General features: G+C 51.9%; 1 protein-coding gene across 1 annotated transcript; it reads left to right on the top strand.

Annotated features, from left to right (window-relative positions):
* Positions 1-1,129: 1,129 nt before the first annotated feature.
* aldh4a1 (aldehyde dehydrogenase 4 family member A1) lies at positions 1,130-15,968 on the top strand. Its single transcript, NM_001102714.1, is given in 15 exon segments — positions 1,130-1,188; positions 2,392-2,485; positions 3,152-3,244; positions 3,781-3,828; positions 3,916-4,071; positions 4,223-4,372; positions 5,343-5,417; positions 5,503-5,690; positions 6,544-6,617; positions 6,939-7,135; positions 7,455-7,502; positions 8,076-8,228; positions 9,499-9,620; positions 10,432-10,550; positions 12,758-15,968. Coding segments are annotated over 15 exon segments (1,671 nt in total). The 5' UTR covers positions 1,130-1,147; the 3' UTR covers positions 12,871-15,968.
* The last annotated feature ends 2,070 nt before the right edge of the window (positions 15,969-18,038 follow it).

Genomic DNA, 18,038 nt, shown 5'->3' on the forward strand with positions numbered 1-18,038 from the left:
TTGGAGTTGGCTATGAACCTGCAGCAAACTGGCCCTTCTCCCCCACCGTACCTCCCAACTGGGCCCATATTAACACCACAGTCCCGGATTCTCATTCAATTTCCCTTTGATCTCCTGCACTGAACCCCAAGAAAGATACAAAGTTAGGGGTACTGAGACTCACTCACTTCACCTTTATTAGCAAAACTGTAATAACACATAAAACAAGACCCCAAAACCCTAAGGTACAGGGTGTAACTCCCCCAGTAACAGCAGAATAGTGTAACCCAATCCCCCTGCTGCCCTGGGGCTGAATGGTCTGCCCCGCCCCCAGGCGACCATATGAGGGTAAACAGCGGGCACAAGAGGCGTCTGTCACTTCTCACGATTTCATTGGACAGGAACAGCTCCACGGCGTGCACTGATTGGCTCTGAGGGTACCGGCCTCAACAACGCCTACATCGGGCCGCGGCCAAAACGAGGCGAGGGGAGGGGAAGCAGAATGTCAAAAATATATCATTTAATTATGTTTTACCCACATGCTAATGCGATTCTTCTTTTATCCATTTGTAATTTTCTAATTAACTGCCGTGCCAAACAGTAATCCTTTCAGCTTCCTCAGCCATCTATTCCGTTTTCTAGCACTAGTCCTCCCCTTTATGTGGGAATGGATGCTTCCAAGCACATGCAAGAAGTGGGGAAGCCTCGGATATAAGGACGCATCTGATTGGCTGATTTGCCAGCGGCTGATGTATTTATTCGCTACATCGAATCACGTGTCTGTCAGGGCGGAAGCGCCGCTTGTGCTTATGGGGAGTCTGTTAGTCACTATATAATCGATTTATACAGGATCCACTGGCTCCTCCCCTAATGTCTGACTGGAATAAAGCTATTCCTGTGGCACCTACACCATGGAATGTCCGATCTGTGGCTTCCCCACTGCCCCCTGAGTTATCCCCCTGCCCCAGTGCCCCCTGGGAGGGGCAGGTCAGATTAACCCTTCGCTGCTATAAAGCTTCCTACCCAGCTGCAGTATCTCAAGCAGCCGCTAGAGGGCGGCGTACTTCCCAGCCAATAGGGATCCGCGTAACAAGGAGCATGAAGAGCCAGTTGTGCTGTAAGTGTAAGGTGAGCGCAGTCCGAGGGGAGTCACTGGCCCGGCAGGAACATGTTGCAGCTCCGAGGGGTCCTCACTCGCTCCTGTGCCCGGTAAGTGCCCCCTGCTGGCAGCCATAGGCACTGCATTACTGTCAGGCTGGGGTAGGAGTCACATGGTGTCTGTTCTGTCTGGTATTAGATTGTCAGCTCTTGCGATTGTGTTCTACTCTTATAGTAACTGTCACCTCTGCCCCTGCGGAACCTCTCTGGCAGCAGCTTCTAATTCAGTGTTAGTGGATGACTGACAGCTCTGCCTGTGCCAAGAGGTTCTGCAGCCGATACCGGGGCCCTGGTGCCAGCGCTGTGTCTGCCTGACAGGGAGTCCCATGGGCTGAATGGGGGAACTGGGGCCCCAGTCTGAGTGATGTTTAACTTCAACTCCCACCGTCCCACTGACTGTCAGCAACTCAGGGGCGCGGGTTTGTCTGAATGTATTACATAGGGACAAGTGGCTGCAATTTCCCCTTCTCTCCCCCCCCCCAACTGTTTGGCCTTACTCCCCCCCATCCTCCCTCTTCTCCCCCCTTCTATATTTCCCCTCTCCCCCCATTTGTCTCTCTACTCCCCAAACCCCCTTCCCCTCTCCCCCCAGGCAGTTAGTTGCCCTATTTGTGCCCGGAAAGCTGTGTATTCAGTTTGGATTCTGCACCAACACAAGAAACTCACAATTTTACTTCAGATTTTGTACCACCGGCTTCACTTACACCCCGGGGTGCTCCTGGGGCCCTGTTGTACCTTGGTATCAGTTTATTGTACCTGTGAGTCAGTTGTTAAACTACAGCTCCCATCATCCTCTCTAATGCAATTTAATTGTTTCTTTTATACCCACAAGAGCTGACGCGTTAACCACACCGCAGGCACTGAGATAGAAAGTCTGGAAAGTGTCAGTTCTAGGGGGAATGGGAGGGGAGAATGTTGTTGTCCGTTTGTAACAGGGACAAATCTACAAACAAACAGTTGGGGTAGATGTTACTTTATTATCATTGTGTTTAGACAATGTAGGGGGGGTATTTACCCATGTGGGGTCCATAGTCCATAGGTTATTTTGCCATGAAAGCCCTCGTATCTGCATATTTGTGTGTAAATGTGGGGGCTGCCATACTGTTCCTCATAAGAACAACCAGCCTGAGTGATAGAGCGCCCCCTGGAGGCTCAGGTACAATGAGGAATGGCAGCACCCTGGGTGAGATGTAAATCAGTGGGGGATTGGGGCACTTATGGGTTCCGCCTAACTGTGCCCCCTGTATCCTGTAGGTGGCGCTGGCATCATTGTGCCGCAGCGGAAGTCAAGAATGAGCCAATCCTGGAGTTCAGATCTGGCAGCGCGGAAAGGGCGGCCCTCCAGCAAGTAAGGCAATTGGTTTATTTTTCTTGTAAACATTAAAGGAACCTGATTATAGGGGCCCCCATAGCAGCCCCCAGTGGCCCCCATAGCAGCCGCTAGAACGGTCAGTTTTTCTCATGTGTTTATATTGGGAAAAGTTGACCTTAACTTTCCCCAGTGGCACAGACACAGGTTAATCTGTTACCATGGGAACACCAGGCGGCCGCCGTGTGATTCCCACGTGCGTTTAGCGATTTTATGCCGCTCCAACAGTTTCTCTACTTTCGTTTGTTTGTACAGACGGCGAGATTCCCAGACACCTGATTAATGATTAACGTGGAAGATTTCCTAACGAGCAGTTACATAACAGGGAGATAAACCTGTCTGCTGGTAGCCAATCAAAGTATTGCAATACTTATTGGCCCAGATGAACCTCTAGCCAATCAGATCACTAGAATATTAATAGGGCTAGACCAACCTGCAGCCAATCAAAACATTAGAATGTTCACAGAGCGAGATAAGTTGTAGCCAATTAGAGCATTAGTATAGTCATAGGGCTAGAGCAACCTGTAGCCAATTAGAGCATTACAAGCATCTGATTGGTTGCTATGGGCTGTACTGGAATTGTCCTAGATAACAATTGCCCTATGTTTGCCCACCCCCCAGTTCATGTATTTATTGTATTATTAGGCATTACACGAGCTGAAGGCTACAACGGAAGAAATCCCGTGTGTCGTTGGGGGAGAGGAAGTCTGGACTAAGGACGTGAGGTACCAAGTGTCGGTAAGAACCGGGCCCAGTGATTGGTCGTTGACACAGTCAGCTGGTTTCATAGACAAATGTGCCCCCCGCCCTTGTGAATGTGTTTGTATCTGCCCCAACCCTGGGGTAATGGGGGAAACTACAGGTGTATTGGTTGTATATAAGAAGCCCACGTGGCTACTAAGGTGCCAGTCTCACCGGCCCTGATTTCCCTGTGCCCCCCACCCTTGTGAATGTGTTTGTATCTGCCCCAGCCCTGGGGTAACGGGGGAAACTACAGGTGTATTGGTTGTATATAAGAAGCCCCCGTGGCTACTAAGGTGCCAGTCTCACCGGCCCTGATTTCCCTGTGCCCCCCACCCTTGTGAATGTGTTTGTATCTGCCCCAGCCCTGGGGTAACGGGGGAAACTACAGGTGTATTGGTTCTATATAAGAAGCCCCCGTGGCTACTAAGGTGCCAGTCTCACCGGCCCTGATTTCCCTGTGCCCCCCCCAATGCTGTAAACTCTGCCTCCGTCACTTTAACTGATAACTCCCGGCTCCTTCTGTATTTCAGCCGTTCAAGCATTCTCACAGGGTGGCCAAGTACTGCTTCGCGGATAAGGTGAGTGCTTACTCAGATATGCCCCGCCCTTAATTCCACTAATGTCCCCCTTACTGACTCCTCCCACTTTGCTGACTCCTCCCACAGGAGCTGCTGAATAAAGCCATCAATGCCGCGATGGGCGTGCGTAAGGAGTGGGACCTGAAACCCGTACAGGACCGGGCGCAGATCTTCTTTAAAGCCGCGGATCTTCTGAGCGGCCCCAGGAGGGCGGAGATTCTGGCCAAGACCATGATTGGGCAGGTAATGGGCACATTTGTATAATTAGAAGTCTTCCATCTAAATCCCTATTAATTACTGCTTTCCCACCCACATGATTATGGAGGGGCCCCTGATACTTTGGGGCGTCGTCCCCCCCCCATTTATGAGCCCCAAACTCACACTCTTGTTCTAGGGGAAAACTGCGATCCAGGCGGAAATTGATGCCGCTGCCGAGTTAATTGACTTCTTCCGTTTCAACGCCAAATACGCCCTGGAACTGACGCACGAGCAGCCAATCAGCATCCCCGTCAGCACCAACTCCATGGTCTATAGGGGCTTAGAGGTGAGAGTGATACCCGAGGAGCTGAACCTGAAATCTGAATAAAGCAATGGTCATGGGAGTCATGGTAACTGGTAGGAATAAGGTTCTGGCCTAAAGAGCTAACATTCTAGTAGTGTTTGCTCAGGGCCCCTTAAGGTTACAAATATACAGAAACATTGGGGTAACAGTCACCCCCTTAGCTCATAACAAGGTTATAGATATATAGAAACATTGGGGTAACAGTCACCCTGCTATAGTTCCAGGGGTACCCAGGGCACAAATAAGCACTCACCCCAAATCCCCCCCTAACTGGCCTTCAGGCTGGGCCCCCTTAGCCCATAACAAGGTTACAGATATATAGAAACATTGGGGTAACAGTCACCCCGCTATAGTTCCAGGGGTACCCAGGGCACAAATAAGCACTCACCCCAAATCCCCCCCTAACTGGCCTTCAGGCTGGGCCCCCTTAGCCCATAACAAGGTTACAGATATATAGAAACATTGGGGTAACAGTCACCCCGCTATAGTTCCAGGGGTACCCAGGGCACAAATAAGCACTCACCCCAAATCCCCCCCTAACTGGCCTTCAGGCTGGGCCCCCTTAGCCCATAACAAGGTTACAGATATATAGAAACATTGGGGTAACAGTCACCCTGCTATAGTTCCAGGGGTACCCAGGGCACAAATAAGCACTCACCCCAAATCCCCCCCTAACTGGCCTTCAGGCTGGGCCCCCTTAGCCCATAACAAGGTTACAGATATATAGAAACATTGGGGTAACAGTCACCCCGCTATAGTTCCAGGGGTACCCAGGGCACAAATAAGCACTCACCCCAAATCCCCCCCTAACTGGCCTTCAGGCTGGGCCCCCTTAGCCCATAACAAGGTTACAGATATATAGAAACATTGGGGTAACAGTCACCCCGCTATAGTTCTGGGGGTACCCTTAGTGGGTCGGTACAAGATGTTTAACTCTATCTCTCCCTTTCAGGGTTTTATCGCTGCGGTGTCGCCGTTTAACTTCACTGCGATTGGTGGGAATCTGGCGGGGGCCCCGGCGCTTATGGTTGGTACAGATACAGATGCAGATCGGGTCCGTATCAGGTTGTACAGAGAATTCTATTCATTGGGTGGTTTCCCTTCTGTTCCAGGGGAACGTGGTTCTGTGGAAGCCCAGTGACACCGCCATTCTCTCCAGTTACGCTGTGTATAAGGTTCTGCTTGAGGCCGGGCTCCCCCCCAACGTGATCCAGTTTGTCCCGGCCGACGGCCCAGTCTTCGGAGACACCATCACCAGCTCCGAGCATCTCTGCGGCATTAACTTTACCGGCAGCGTCCCGTGAGTAGGGCAAGATGGAGACAGTAGGGCAAGATGGAGACAGTAGGGCAAGATGGAGACAGTAGGGCAAGATGGGGACAGTAGGGCAAGATGGAGACAGTAGGGCAAGACGGAGACAGTAGGGCAAGACGGAGACAGTAGGGCAAGACGGAGACAGTAGGGCAAGACGGGGACAGTAGGGCAAGACGGGGACAGTAGGGCAAGACGGGGACAGTAGGGCAAGACGGAGACAGTAGGGCAAGACGGAGACAGTAGGGCAAGACGGAGACAGTAGGGCAAGACGGAGACAGTAGGGCAAGACGGAGACAGTAGGACTAGACGGAGACAGTAGGGCAAGACGGGGACAGTAGGGCAAGACGGGGACAGTAGGGCAAGACGGGGACAGTAGGGCAAGACGGAGACAGTAGGACTAGACGGAGACAGTAGGGCAAGACGGAGACAGTAGGGCAAGACGGGGACAGTAGGGCAAGACGGGGACAGTAGGGCAAGACGGAGACAGTAGGGCAAGACGGAGACAGTAGGGCAAGACGGGGACAGTAGGGCAAGACGGGGACAGTAGGGCAAGACGGGGACAGTAGGGCAAGACGGGGACAGTAGGGCAAGACGGGGACAGTAGGGCAAGACGGGGACAGTAGGGCAAGACGGAGACAGTAGGGCAAGACGGAGACAGTAGGGCAAGACGGAGACAGTAGGGCAAGACGGAGACAGTAGGGCAAGACGGAGACAGTAGGGCAAGATGGAGACAGTAGGGCAAGACTGGTACAACCCAAACCCAATCAGTTCATGGTTACTATGTGCCGTTGCTAGGACCTGATCCTTTCCTCATCAATATTATAATTTTTTTTGTGCCCAGAACCTTCAAGCACCTCTGGAAGCAGGTTGCACAGAACCTCGACGTGTATCGGACTTTCCCACGCTTGGCTGGAGGTGAGGGCAGTTTCCCAGGGGGATGGGGGGTGGGGGGGGGGTCACAGACTAGGGCACCCACTAGTGCCAGAGGGGTCTTGGTTCTACCTGGACTGACTTGACCCAGTAACATTGGCATGAACCAATACAGGGGGAGGGATAGGGGGGCAACCTATAGACACCCCTTTATTAGGGGCACAGGGGGGGCAGGCAGTGATTATGCACCATGTGACTGGCACAGCAGTGGAAGCCCCTGTGGCTATAATGGGAAGGCTAATGGGCAGTGCCATAGGTGCAGAGTGTATGCCAATCTGTGCCCCTTATCTCCCCCCCCCCGGTCAGAATGCGGCGGGAAGAATTTCCACTTCGTCCACGCGTCGGCGGACGTGGAGAGCACCGTGAACGGCACCATCCGCTCGGCGTTCGAGTACGGGGGGCAGAAGTGCTCGGCCTGCTCCCGCCTCTATGTCCCCGACTCGCTGTGGCCCCGGATCAAAGCGCGGCTGCTGGAGGAACACGCCAAGATCAAAGTGGGGGACGTGAGTGCGGATTTGTCATTTATCCCCCCCCCCTCGCCCCCCTCAGTAGCACGGGATTAATGGGATTAAACCTTAATTCCTCCCCGCCAATCGCCTCTCATCCTCCTCTCTCATCCTGACACCAACTCGAGCGAAACGCGGGGGGGTTGTCCCCTCATCCCTTAATTGAAAAGCCCCGCCCCTTGCGTGTCAGGTACCGAGCGCCACTTTGGCTTTGGGATTTGGGGCGAGGATTTGTCTCTGTTTGATCCGCTGACGGGGGCTTTGAGGGGCTCATTTATTAGACACTCCGCGCTGACACTTTCTGTTCTGCTTTCAGCCGGCCGACGACTTCAGCTCCTTCTTCTCCGCGGTTATCGACCAAAAGGTAAGTGCCCTCCCCCCCCCGTGCCAGATATTGGAGGGGGGGGTCCCGACATTCTGGATTATTCTATAAGCTGTTATGGGATTTACCCACCATCATCTGTACATGCCGATGGGGACAGTAGGGCAAGATGGAGACAGTAGGGCAAGATGGAGACAGTAGGGCAAGATGGAGACAGTTGGGCAAGATGGGGACAGTAGGGCAAGATGGAGACAGTAGGGCAAGATGGAGACAGTAGGGCAAGATGGAGACAGTAGGGCAAGATGGAGGCAGTAGGGCAAGATGGAGACAGTTGGGCAAGATGGGGACAGTAGGGCAAGATGGAGACAGTAGGGCAAGATGGGGACAGTAGGGCAAGATGGAGACAGTAGGGCAAGATGGAGGCAGTAGGGCAAGATGGAGACAGTAGGGCAAGATGGAGACAGTAGGACAAGATGGAGACAGTAGGGCGCACTGCACTGGGAGACAGAGTGTGACCAAATGACCAGGAATAGGTTGTTGCTGCTACACACTGATGATCAGGTGACAGGTATCGGCCAATAAGAGGCGAATTCACGAGACTTGCGTTTTCCTTAGTCTTTCAGGCGGATCCAGGGTTGGATAAGCCACGCCCAGTCGTCACCCGACCTCGCCATCCTAGCGGGAGGGAAGTGCGACGACAGCGAGGGATATTACGTGCAACCGACCATCATCGAGAGCAAAAACCCCAAGGAGAAGATCATGGCGGAGGTAGGACCGGCTGGTTCCCTAGCAACGCCCTGCAGTATGGCAGCACCCACTGCTCCTTTACATTAGCTTTTAGTATGTTATAGAATGTCCTATTCCTAGCAACTTTGCAATTGGTCTTCATTATTTATTTTGTATAGTTTTTTGCATTCTTCTGACTCTTTGCAGCTCTCAAATGGGGGTCACTGACCCCGGCAGCCAAACCATATTGCTCTGTGAGGCTCCAGTTTTATTGTTATTGTTACTTTTTATTCCTTATCTTTCTATTCAGCCCCTCCCCTATTCATATTCCTGTCTCTCATCCAAACCACTCCCTGGTTGCTAAGGTAATTTGGACCCTAGCAACTCTTTCCAGCTTTCAAATGGGGGTCACTGACCCCGGCAGCCAAACCCTATTGCTCTGTGAGGCTCCAGTTTTATTGTTATTGTTACTTTTTATTCCTTATCTTTCTATTCAGCCCCTCCCCTATTCATATTCCTGTCTCTCATCCAAACCACTCCCTGGTTGCTAAGGTAATTTGGACCCTAGCAACTCTTTCCAGCTTTCAAATGGGGGTCACTGACCCCGGCAGCCAAACCCTATTGCTCTGTGAGGCTCCAGTTTTATTGTTATTGTTACTTTTTATTCCTTATCTTTCTATTCAGCCCCTCCCCTATTTATATACCAGTCTCTCATTCAAACCACTCCCTGGTTGCTAAGGTAATTTGGACCCTAGCAACTCTTTCCAGCTTTCAAATGGGGGTCACTGACCCCGACAGCCAAAACCTATTGCTCTGTGAGGCTCCAGTTTTATTGTTATTGTTACTTTTTATTCCTTATCTTTCTATTCAGCCCCTCCCCCTATTCATATACCTGTCTCTCATCCAAACCCCTCCCTGGTTGCTAAGGTAATTTGGACCCTAGCAACAAGATAGCTGCTGAAATTCCAAACAGGAGAGCTGCTGAACAAATATTGAAATATTTAAAGAAACCACAATTAATAAAAAATGAAGACCAATTGCAAACTGACTCTCTACAGCATAGGAAAAGTTAACCCTTTAACTGAATGGGTAATAGCACCGTGCAGAAAGCTAAGCTACATATAGAGATGGGGGTCTGTGGGTGGAGAGGAGACCAAGAGGCCCAACCTCTCTGCATGGGATAAACTCCTGATTGGTTCCCAGGGCGCATCAGGGCTATAATGCCCTCCCCTTCCTGTACCCGGGGGTAGGGGAGCTCTGGGTTATGATTGGATCCTTGGGCGCCCTGTTAATGTATTTCTGCCTCTCACAGGAAATATTCGGACCGGTTCTGGCGGTTTATGTTTATCCGGAAAGCAATTACAGAGAAGTTCTGCAGCTGATCGACTCCACTTCCCCATACGGCCTGACGGGGGCAGTGTTTGCACAGGATAAGTGAGCAGCGCCGGTACCAACACAGTACTGGGGGTGGGGCCTGGGGTTACAGAGCGTACATATTAATGAGCGAATCTAAATACGCAAATGAGAGTCTGTTGGCAGAACTGTCGGATAATTATGGGATGGGGGGAGGCGTATAACCCAAAGCTGGCGCTCTACTCCCATTATTCCCTAAACTGAGGGGGCTGTTCCTGCTGAATTGTGCTTAGTACAGGGGAATCCCTATGTGCCATAGTTTTATGGTATCTCTCTGTACAGGCTATGGGCAAACTTAGGGGGCTGTTCCTGCTGAATTGTGCTTAGTACAGGGGAATCCCTATGTGCCATAGTTTTATGGTATCTCTCTGTACAGGCTATGGGCAAACTTAGGGGGCTGTTCCTGCTGAATTGTGCTTAGTACAGGGGAATCCCTATGTGCCATAGTTTTATGGTATCTCTCTGTACAGGCTATGGGCAAACTTAGGGGGCTGTTCCTGCTGAATTGTGCTTAGTACAGGGGAATCCCTATGTGCCATCCTTTTATGGTATCTCTCTGTACAGGCTATGAGCAAACTTAGGGGGCTGTTCCTGCTGAATTGTGCTTAGTACAGGGGAATCCCTATGTGCCATAGTTTTATGGTATCTCTCTGTACAGGCTATGAGCAAACTTAGGGGGCTGTTCCTGCTGAATTGTGCTTAGTACAGGGGAATCCCTATGTGCCATAGTTTTATGGTATCTCTCTGTACAGGCTATGGGCAAACTTAGGGGGCTGTTCCTGCTGAATTGTGCTTAGTACAGATTCTAATGAACCCTTGGTACTTATTACAGGAATGTGCTGAGGGAGGCGACGCAGATTCTCCGGCACGCGGCTGGGAATTTCTATATAAATGATAAATCCACTGGCGCAGTTGTGGCGCAACAACCATTTGGGGGCTCTCGGGCATCTGGTAAGTTGGTAATAACCACCCAGGCAGGTCATTGGCCCCAAATGAGTTATATTTCATACTCAGGGAACCCACTGTACCTACTGCACTGGGAGGAAGTGACTGTGTAACCCCGCCCCTCTCCCCCCTGCACAGAAAGTACTTCCCCCAGATACCCAGGGAACCCACTGTACCTACTGCACTGGGAGGAAGTGACCGTGTAACCCCGCCCCTCTCACCTGCACAGGAAGTACCTCCCCCAGATACCCAGGGAACCCACTGTACCTACTGCACTGGGAGGAAGTGACCGTGTAACCCCGCCCCTCTCCCCCCTGCACAGAAAGAACTTCCCCAGATACCCAGGGAACCCACTGTACCTACTGCATTGGAAGTGACCATGTAACCCCGCCCCTCACCCCCCTGCACAGAAAGTACCTCCCCCAGATACCCAGGGAACCCATTGTACCTACTGCACTGGGAGGAAGTGACCATGTAACCCCGCCCCTCACCCCCCTGCACAGAAAGTACCTCCCCCAGATACCCAGGGAACCCATTGTACCTACTGCACAGGGAGGGAGTGACCATGTAACCCCGCCCCTCTCCCCCCTGCACAGGAAGTACCTCCCCCAGATAGTATAGTTACATAGTTACATAGGGTTGAAAAAAGACCAGTGTCCATCAAGTTCAACCCATCCAAGTAAACCCAGCACACCTAACCCACACCTACCAATCTATACAGATAGATCTATACAGATACCCAGGGAACCCACTGTACCTACTGCACTGGGAGGAAGTGACCATGTAATCCCGCCCCTCTCCCCCCTGCACACGAAGTACCTCCCCCAGATACCCAGGGAACCCACTGTACCTACTGCACTGGGAGGGAGTGACCATGTAACCCCACCCCTCTCCCCCTGCACAGGAAGTACCTCCCCCAGATACCCAGGGAACCCATTGTACCTACTGCACTGGGAGGAAGTGACCATGTAATCCCGCCCCTCCCCCCCCTGCACAGGAAGTACCTCCCCCAGATACCCAGGGAACCCATTGTACCTACTGCACTGGGAGGGAGTGACCATGTAACCCCACCCCTCTCCCCCCTGCACAGGAAGTACCTCCCCAAGATACCCAGGGAACCCACTGTACCTACTGCACTGGGAGGGAGTGACCATGTAACCCCGCCCCTCTCCCCCTGCACAGGAAGTACCTCCCCCAGATACCCAGGGAACCCACTTTACCTACTGCCCTGGGAGGAAGTGACCATGTAATCCCGCCCCTCTCCCCCTGCACAGGAAGTACCTCCCCCAGATACCCAGGGAACCCACTGTACCTACTGCCCTGGGAGGAAGTGACCATGTAATCCCGCCCCTCTCCCCCCTGCACAGGAAGTACCTCCCCCAGATACCCAGGGAACCCACTTTACCTACTGCCCTGGGAGGAAGTGACCATGTAATCCCGCCCCTCTCCCCCTGCACAGGAAGTACCTCCCCCAGATACCCAGGGAACCCACTGTACCTACTGCACTGGGAGGAAGTGACCATGTAATCCCGCCCCTCTCCCCCCTGCACAGGAAGTACCTCCCCAAGATACCCAGGGAACCCACTGTACCTACTGCACTGGGAGGGAGTGACCATGTAACCCCGCCCCTCTCCCCCTGCACAGGAAGTACCTCCCCCAGATACCCAGGGAACCCACTTTTCCTCCCAGGGCAGTAGGTAGTGACCATGTAATCCCGCCCCTCTCCCCCTGCACAGGAAGTACCTCCCCCAGATACCCAGGGAACCCACTGTACCTACTGCCCTGGGAGGAAGTGACCATGTAATCCCGCCCCTCTCCCCCTGCACAGGAAGTACCTCCCTAAGATACCCAGGGAACCCACTGTACCTACTGCCCTGGGAGGAAGTGACCGTGTAACCCCGCCCCTCTCCCCCCTGCACAGAAAGTACCTCCCCCAGATACCCAGGGAACCCAAAGTACCTACTGCACTGGGAGGGAGTGACCATGTAACCCCGCCCCTCTCCCCCCTGCAGAGGAAGTACCTCCCCCAGATACCCAGGGAACCCACTGTACCTACTGCACTGGGAGGGAGTGACCATGTAACCCCGCCCCTCTCCCCCCTGCACAGGAAGTACCTCCCCCAGATACCCAGGGAACCCTCTGTACCTACTGCCCTGGGAGGAAGTGACTGTGTAACCCCGCCTTCCCTCACGCTGAGCCCTATTGCTTTCCAGGCACCAACGACAAGCCGGGGGGGCCACACTACATCCTCAGATGGACGTCACCCCAAGTCGTTAAAGAGACCCACGTACCCCTGACGGAATGGAAGTACCCGTATATGCAGTGAGCCGTGCCCATACCTACAGGGGGCTGTACCAACTGAACCCCCAGAGGGGAGACATCGGAGCCGCTGCCAATATCGGTTCGGTTCTCTGCGACACGGACACTAAGAACCCCCCAAACTCCCCCATTTTACAGAGTTTATCATAACGATATTTTATTTTTTTAAAGTGAATTTTAATGTCTTTATTTTAACTGAATCCGTTAAGGTCATTATGTAATTATAGCACAAGGGGGCGCCCTAACCCAATCCTAATTTCACCGGAGGAACCTTCGGACTTGGGAAAAGGATTTCTTGTTGCACGTTGTGGGGGGCGCGGTGCAAGGGACGTCCCAGTCGCGGGTCAGGAGTCGGGGTAAAGGGAAAGTAACACCTTCATGAAGTTATTGGGACCTGGTTTGTTGGCCATTTATTCATAACGGGAGGCGCTGTTCTATTGCAGCCTATGCAAGAGCAACAGGTAAAAGGTGGTACTGCAAGTCACATATTAATCACTCTTTTATCTCAGAGCCCCCAATGGACAATCACATAAGTGATAACTTCCCCTTTAAAAAAATCCAGAACCCTTTCTGTTGTTTCCTAGGCTGAAGTTTGTGATTGGTGGATCAGTCACTAGGTGGGCACTTCTTGCAAACCCTGATGTTTCTCTGATATATTTGTTGGTTGGCACTGGCTCTCAGGGTGCTGGGAGTTGTAGTTCAGCAACAGCTGCAGAGTTCAGTTGATGTTCACTGTGTTGGGCAATAACATAGCGAGTCCTTGTTCTGTAACCCATAGCCTGAGCGGCTGCCATTGGGTATTGGTTGGCTCAGCTGAGGGGTGGCCCCAACCCCAACCCCTGGGAACCGTTCCCATGGGAATTTTAATACACAAATATCCAGATTTCCATTGGCTGTTAGTTCTGAGAATAGCAAACCCGATGCTGCCTTCAATGTGAGCCCTGCTGTTATTGGTGCCTTTCTTGCCCCCATAGAGGAACCATAGATTCCGTAATAGACCCTTCCCCTTGGCCAAATCTGCCAACCCTGTGCCTTAAGGTATTTGTCTTCTAGAACTTGTTGTCTTTGGTCTGCTCTTTCCTTTCTGGCCTATAGGGGCATCACCCTTTAGGGAGGGACTAGTCTTCTTCAGCTATGGAGATGATGGGTCATGGTGAAGTGAGGGGTATCAGTAAGATCAGTGGACCATACCAATACCATGGAGATGATGGGTCATGGTGAATGAATGGAATTACATCTGTTAAACCAGTGGACCATACCAATACGATGGAGATAATGGGTAATGGTCAAGGGAATGGGAGTGATATGATCTGTGGACTATACCAATACCATGGAGATGATGGGTGGTGGTGAATGAAGAGAGTGATAAAAGTAAGATTGGTGGATCATACCAATACCATGGAGATGATGGGTAATGGTTAAGGGAGTGATATGATTAGTGGACCATACCAATACCATAGAGATGATGGGTAATGGTCATGGGAGTGATATGATCAGTGGACCATGCCAATACCATAGAGATGATGGGTAATGGTCATGGGAGTGATATGATCAGTGGACCATGCCAATACCATGGAGATGATGGGTAATGGATAAGGGAGTGATATGATCAGTGGACCATACCAATACCATGGAGATGATGGGTAATGGTTATTGGAGTGATATGATCAGTGGACCATACCAATACCATGGAGATGATGGGTAATGGTTATGGGAGTGATATGATCAGTGGACCATACCAATACCATGGAGATGATGGGTAATGGTTATGGGAGTGATATGATCAGTGGACCATACCAATACCATGGAGATGATGGGTAATGGTGAAAGAAGTGAGTGGTATCAATAAGATCGGTGAATCGTACCAACAAAGGGTGACAGTATTTTATTTCTGAACTTGGACAGTACAACCCCACGTGACCAGAGAAGAACTGATTCATCCAATTAGTCCAACCCCACAGAGCCGAAGCAATGGGCCGATCCATCTACGAACCTCACCGTGAATCCCATTGTATCAAGTGGAGCCTTTGTGTTTCCTCAGCCTGGAGGAGCTGGAGTGGGGCCCTATGGAAACGCTGTGCTCACCCCCAAACCCTTCTGAGCCCCCCAGTAGTAGTCATTGAGTCTTTTGTATCCATTTCCCCTGCAGCCATTTTGCCCTCTGGGGTAGTTGGGGGCAATTTCTCACTCTGGGGCCCAACAACTTCACGGAAAAACTTCTTTATTTGACGGATTTAAACTCAATTCCATCGATACATTCGCTGAGGGCCCCCCCCCGTGTCCCCCCCGTATCAGTCAACTTTATTTGTCCGCTACATAATCCCCCAATCGCTGCTGAGTGGCAAAGCGCTAATTACGGGCGGAAAGCAATCAAACTCGTTATCCGGCTAAACGCGCCGATCACTTCACTCGGAATTAATTGGGGGCATCGCTGCAAAAACACGGATTGGGGGGGTTCATCTGCATACGATGGGGGGGAGGCGCTGCTGCCTGTAGCGCTGGGGGGGGCTGAAAGCTGCTCCTTTATTTGCTGCTAATGACTGAAGTTGCTTGAACAGAAGGCAGCACGGGTTTACTTTGCCTTTATCTCAGAGGCCTCCCCAGGCAGCAGTGCTGTAACTGCGACTCATAGAAACCAGTTATTGGCCTTAAAAATACTGCATTGTGGGGGAAAAAATGGCGTTTTGCATCCAAAAGCGCAGTTGTAAATGATCCCCACTGAGTGTAACTGAGACTATTTGCAATTGGTCTTCATTTTTTATTATTAATGTTTTTTTTAGTTCACTTTTTATTCAGCAGCTGTCTGGTTGCTAGGGTCCAAATGACCCTAGCAACCAGGGAGCAGTTTTGCACAAAGAAGTGCAGTTTCCCCACACAGGGCCCCGTAGTGACACAGAAGTAGTTGACACTGAAATGCAAACTGCTAATTGTAAACTGGAACTAATAGACTGTAAGCTCTGCAGGCCAGAATGTTGGTCCTGTTTGCACTGATTGTGATTTGTTACAATGTATCCAATAATAATAATATTAATTAATTGCTCTAATTATATGTCACTGTTACAACTGGACATCAGCTAATAAATACTGTCATGTGTTTGTTATTTATCTGAGATGATTGTTCTTTGCTCCGCCCCCTCCTGCCCCCAATCAGAGCTCTGTACCTGGGTAAGTACTGGGGGGAGATTGGATTCACTTACCCAGGGGGAGGTTCCTGTCTGACCATGGGAAAGAGAGCAGCCCAGGAGCAGGAAGTACAGAGAATCAGAGCTCTGTACCTGGGTAAGTACTGGGGGGAGATTGGATTCACTTACCCAGGGGGAGGTTCCTGCCTGACCATGGGAAAGAGAGCAGCCCAGGAGCAGGAAGTACAGAGAATCAGAGCTCTGTACCTGGGTAAGTACTGGGGGGAGATTGGATTCACTTACCCAGGGGGGGGTTCCTGCCTGACCATGGGAAAGAGAGCAGCCCAGGAGCAGGAAGTACAGAGAATCAGAGCTCTGTACCTGGGTAAGTACTGGGGGGAGATTGGATTCACTTACCCAGGGGAGGTTCCTGCCTGACCATGGGAAAGAGAGCAGCCCAGGAGCAGGAAGTACAGAGAATCAGAGCTCTGTACCTGGGTAAGTACTGGGGGGAGACTGGATTCACTTACCCAGGGGGAGGTTCCTGCCTGACCATGGGAAAGAGAGCAGCCCAGGAGCAGGAAGTACAGAGAATCAGAGCTCTGTACCTGGGTAAGTACTGGGGGGAGATTGGATTCACTTACCCAGGGGGGGTTCCTGCCTGACCATGGGAAAGAGAGCAGCCCAGGAGCAGGAAGTACAGAGAATCAGAGCTCTGTACCTGGGTAAGTACTGGGGGGAGATTGGATTCACTTACCCAGGGGGAGGTTCCTGCCTGACCATGGGAAAGAGAGCAGCCCAGGAGCAGGAAGTACAGAGAATCAGAGCTCTGTACCTGGGTAAGTACTGGGGGGAGATTGGATTCACTTACCCGGGGGGGGGGGGTTCCTGCCTGACCATGGGAAAGAGAGCAGCCCAGGAGCAGGAAGTACAGAGAATCAGAGCTCTGTACCTGGGTAGAGATTGGATTCACTTACCCAGGGGGAGGTTCCTGTCTGACCATGGGAAAGAGAGCAGCCCAGGAGCAGGAAGTACAGAGAATCAGAGCTCTGTACCTGGGTAAGTACTGGGGGGAGATTGGATTCACTTACCCAGGGGGAGGTTCCTGCCTGACCATGGGAAAGAGAGCAGCCCAGGAGCAGGAAGTACAGAGAATCAGAGCTCTGTACCTGGGTAAGTACTGGGGAGAGATTGGATTCACTTACCCAGGGGGAGGTTCCTGCCTGACCATGGGAAAGAGAGCAGCCCAGGAGCAGGAAGTACAGAGAATCAGAGCTCTGTACCTGGGTAAGTACTGGGGGGAGATTGGATTCACTTACCCAGGGGGAGGTTCCTGCCTGACCATGGGAAAGAGAGCAGCCCAGGAGCAGGAAGTACAGAGAATCAGAGCTCTGTACCTGAGTAAGTACTGGGGGGAGATTGGATTCACTTACCATGGGGGGGGTTCCTGTCTGACCATGGGAAAGAGAGCAGCCCAGGAGCAGGAAGTACAGAGAATCAGAGCTCTGTACCTGGGTAAGTACTGGGGGGAGATTGGATTCACTTACCCAGGGGGAGGTTCCTGTCTGACCATGGGAAAGAGAGCAGCCCAGGAGCAGGAAGTACAGAGAATCAGAGCTCTGTACCTGGGTAAGTACTGGGGGGGAGATTGGATTCACTTACCCAGGGGGAGGTTCCTGCCTGACCATGGGAAAGAGAGCAGCCCAGGAGCAGGAAGTACAGAGAATCAGAGCTCTGTACCTGGGTAAGTACTGGGGGGAGATTGGATTCACTTACCCGGGGGGGAGGTTCCTGCCTGACCATGGGAAAGAGAGCAGCCCAGGAGCAGGAAGTACAGAGAATCAGAGCTCTGTACCTGGGTAAGTACTGGGGGGAGATTGGATTCACTTACCCAGGGGGAGGTTCCTGCCTGACCATGGGAAAGAGAGCAGCCCAGGAGCAGGAAGTACAGAGAATCAGAGCTCTGTACCTGGGTAAGTACTTGGGGGAGATTGGATTCACTTACCCAGGGGGGAGGTTCCTGCCTGACCATGGGAAAGAGAGCAGCCCAGGA

This window comes from Xenopus tropicalis, chromosome 7, assembly GCF_000004195.4.
Source record: "Xenopus tropicalis strain Nigerian chromosome 7, UCB_Xtro_10.0, whole genome shotgun sequence".
Taxonomy (NCBI): Eukaryota; Metazoa; Chordata; class Amphibia; order Anura; family Pipidae; genus Xenopus; species Xenopus tropicalis.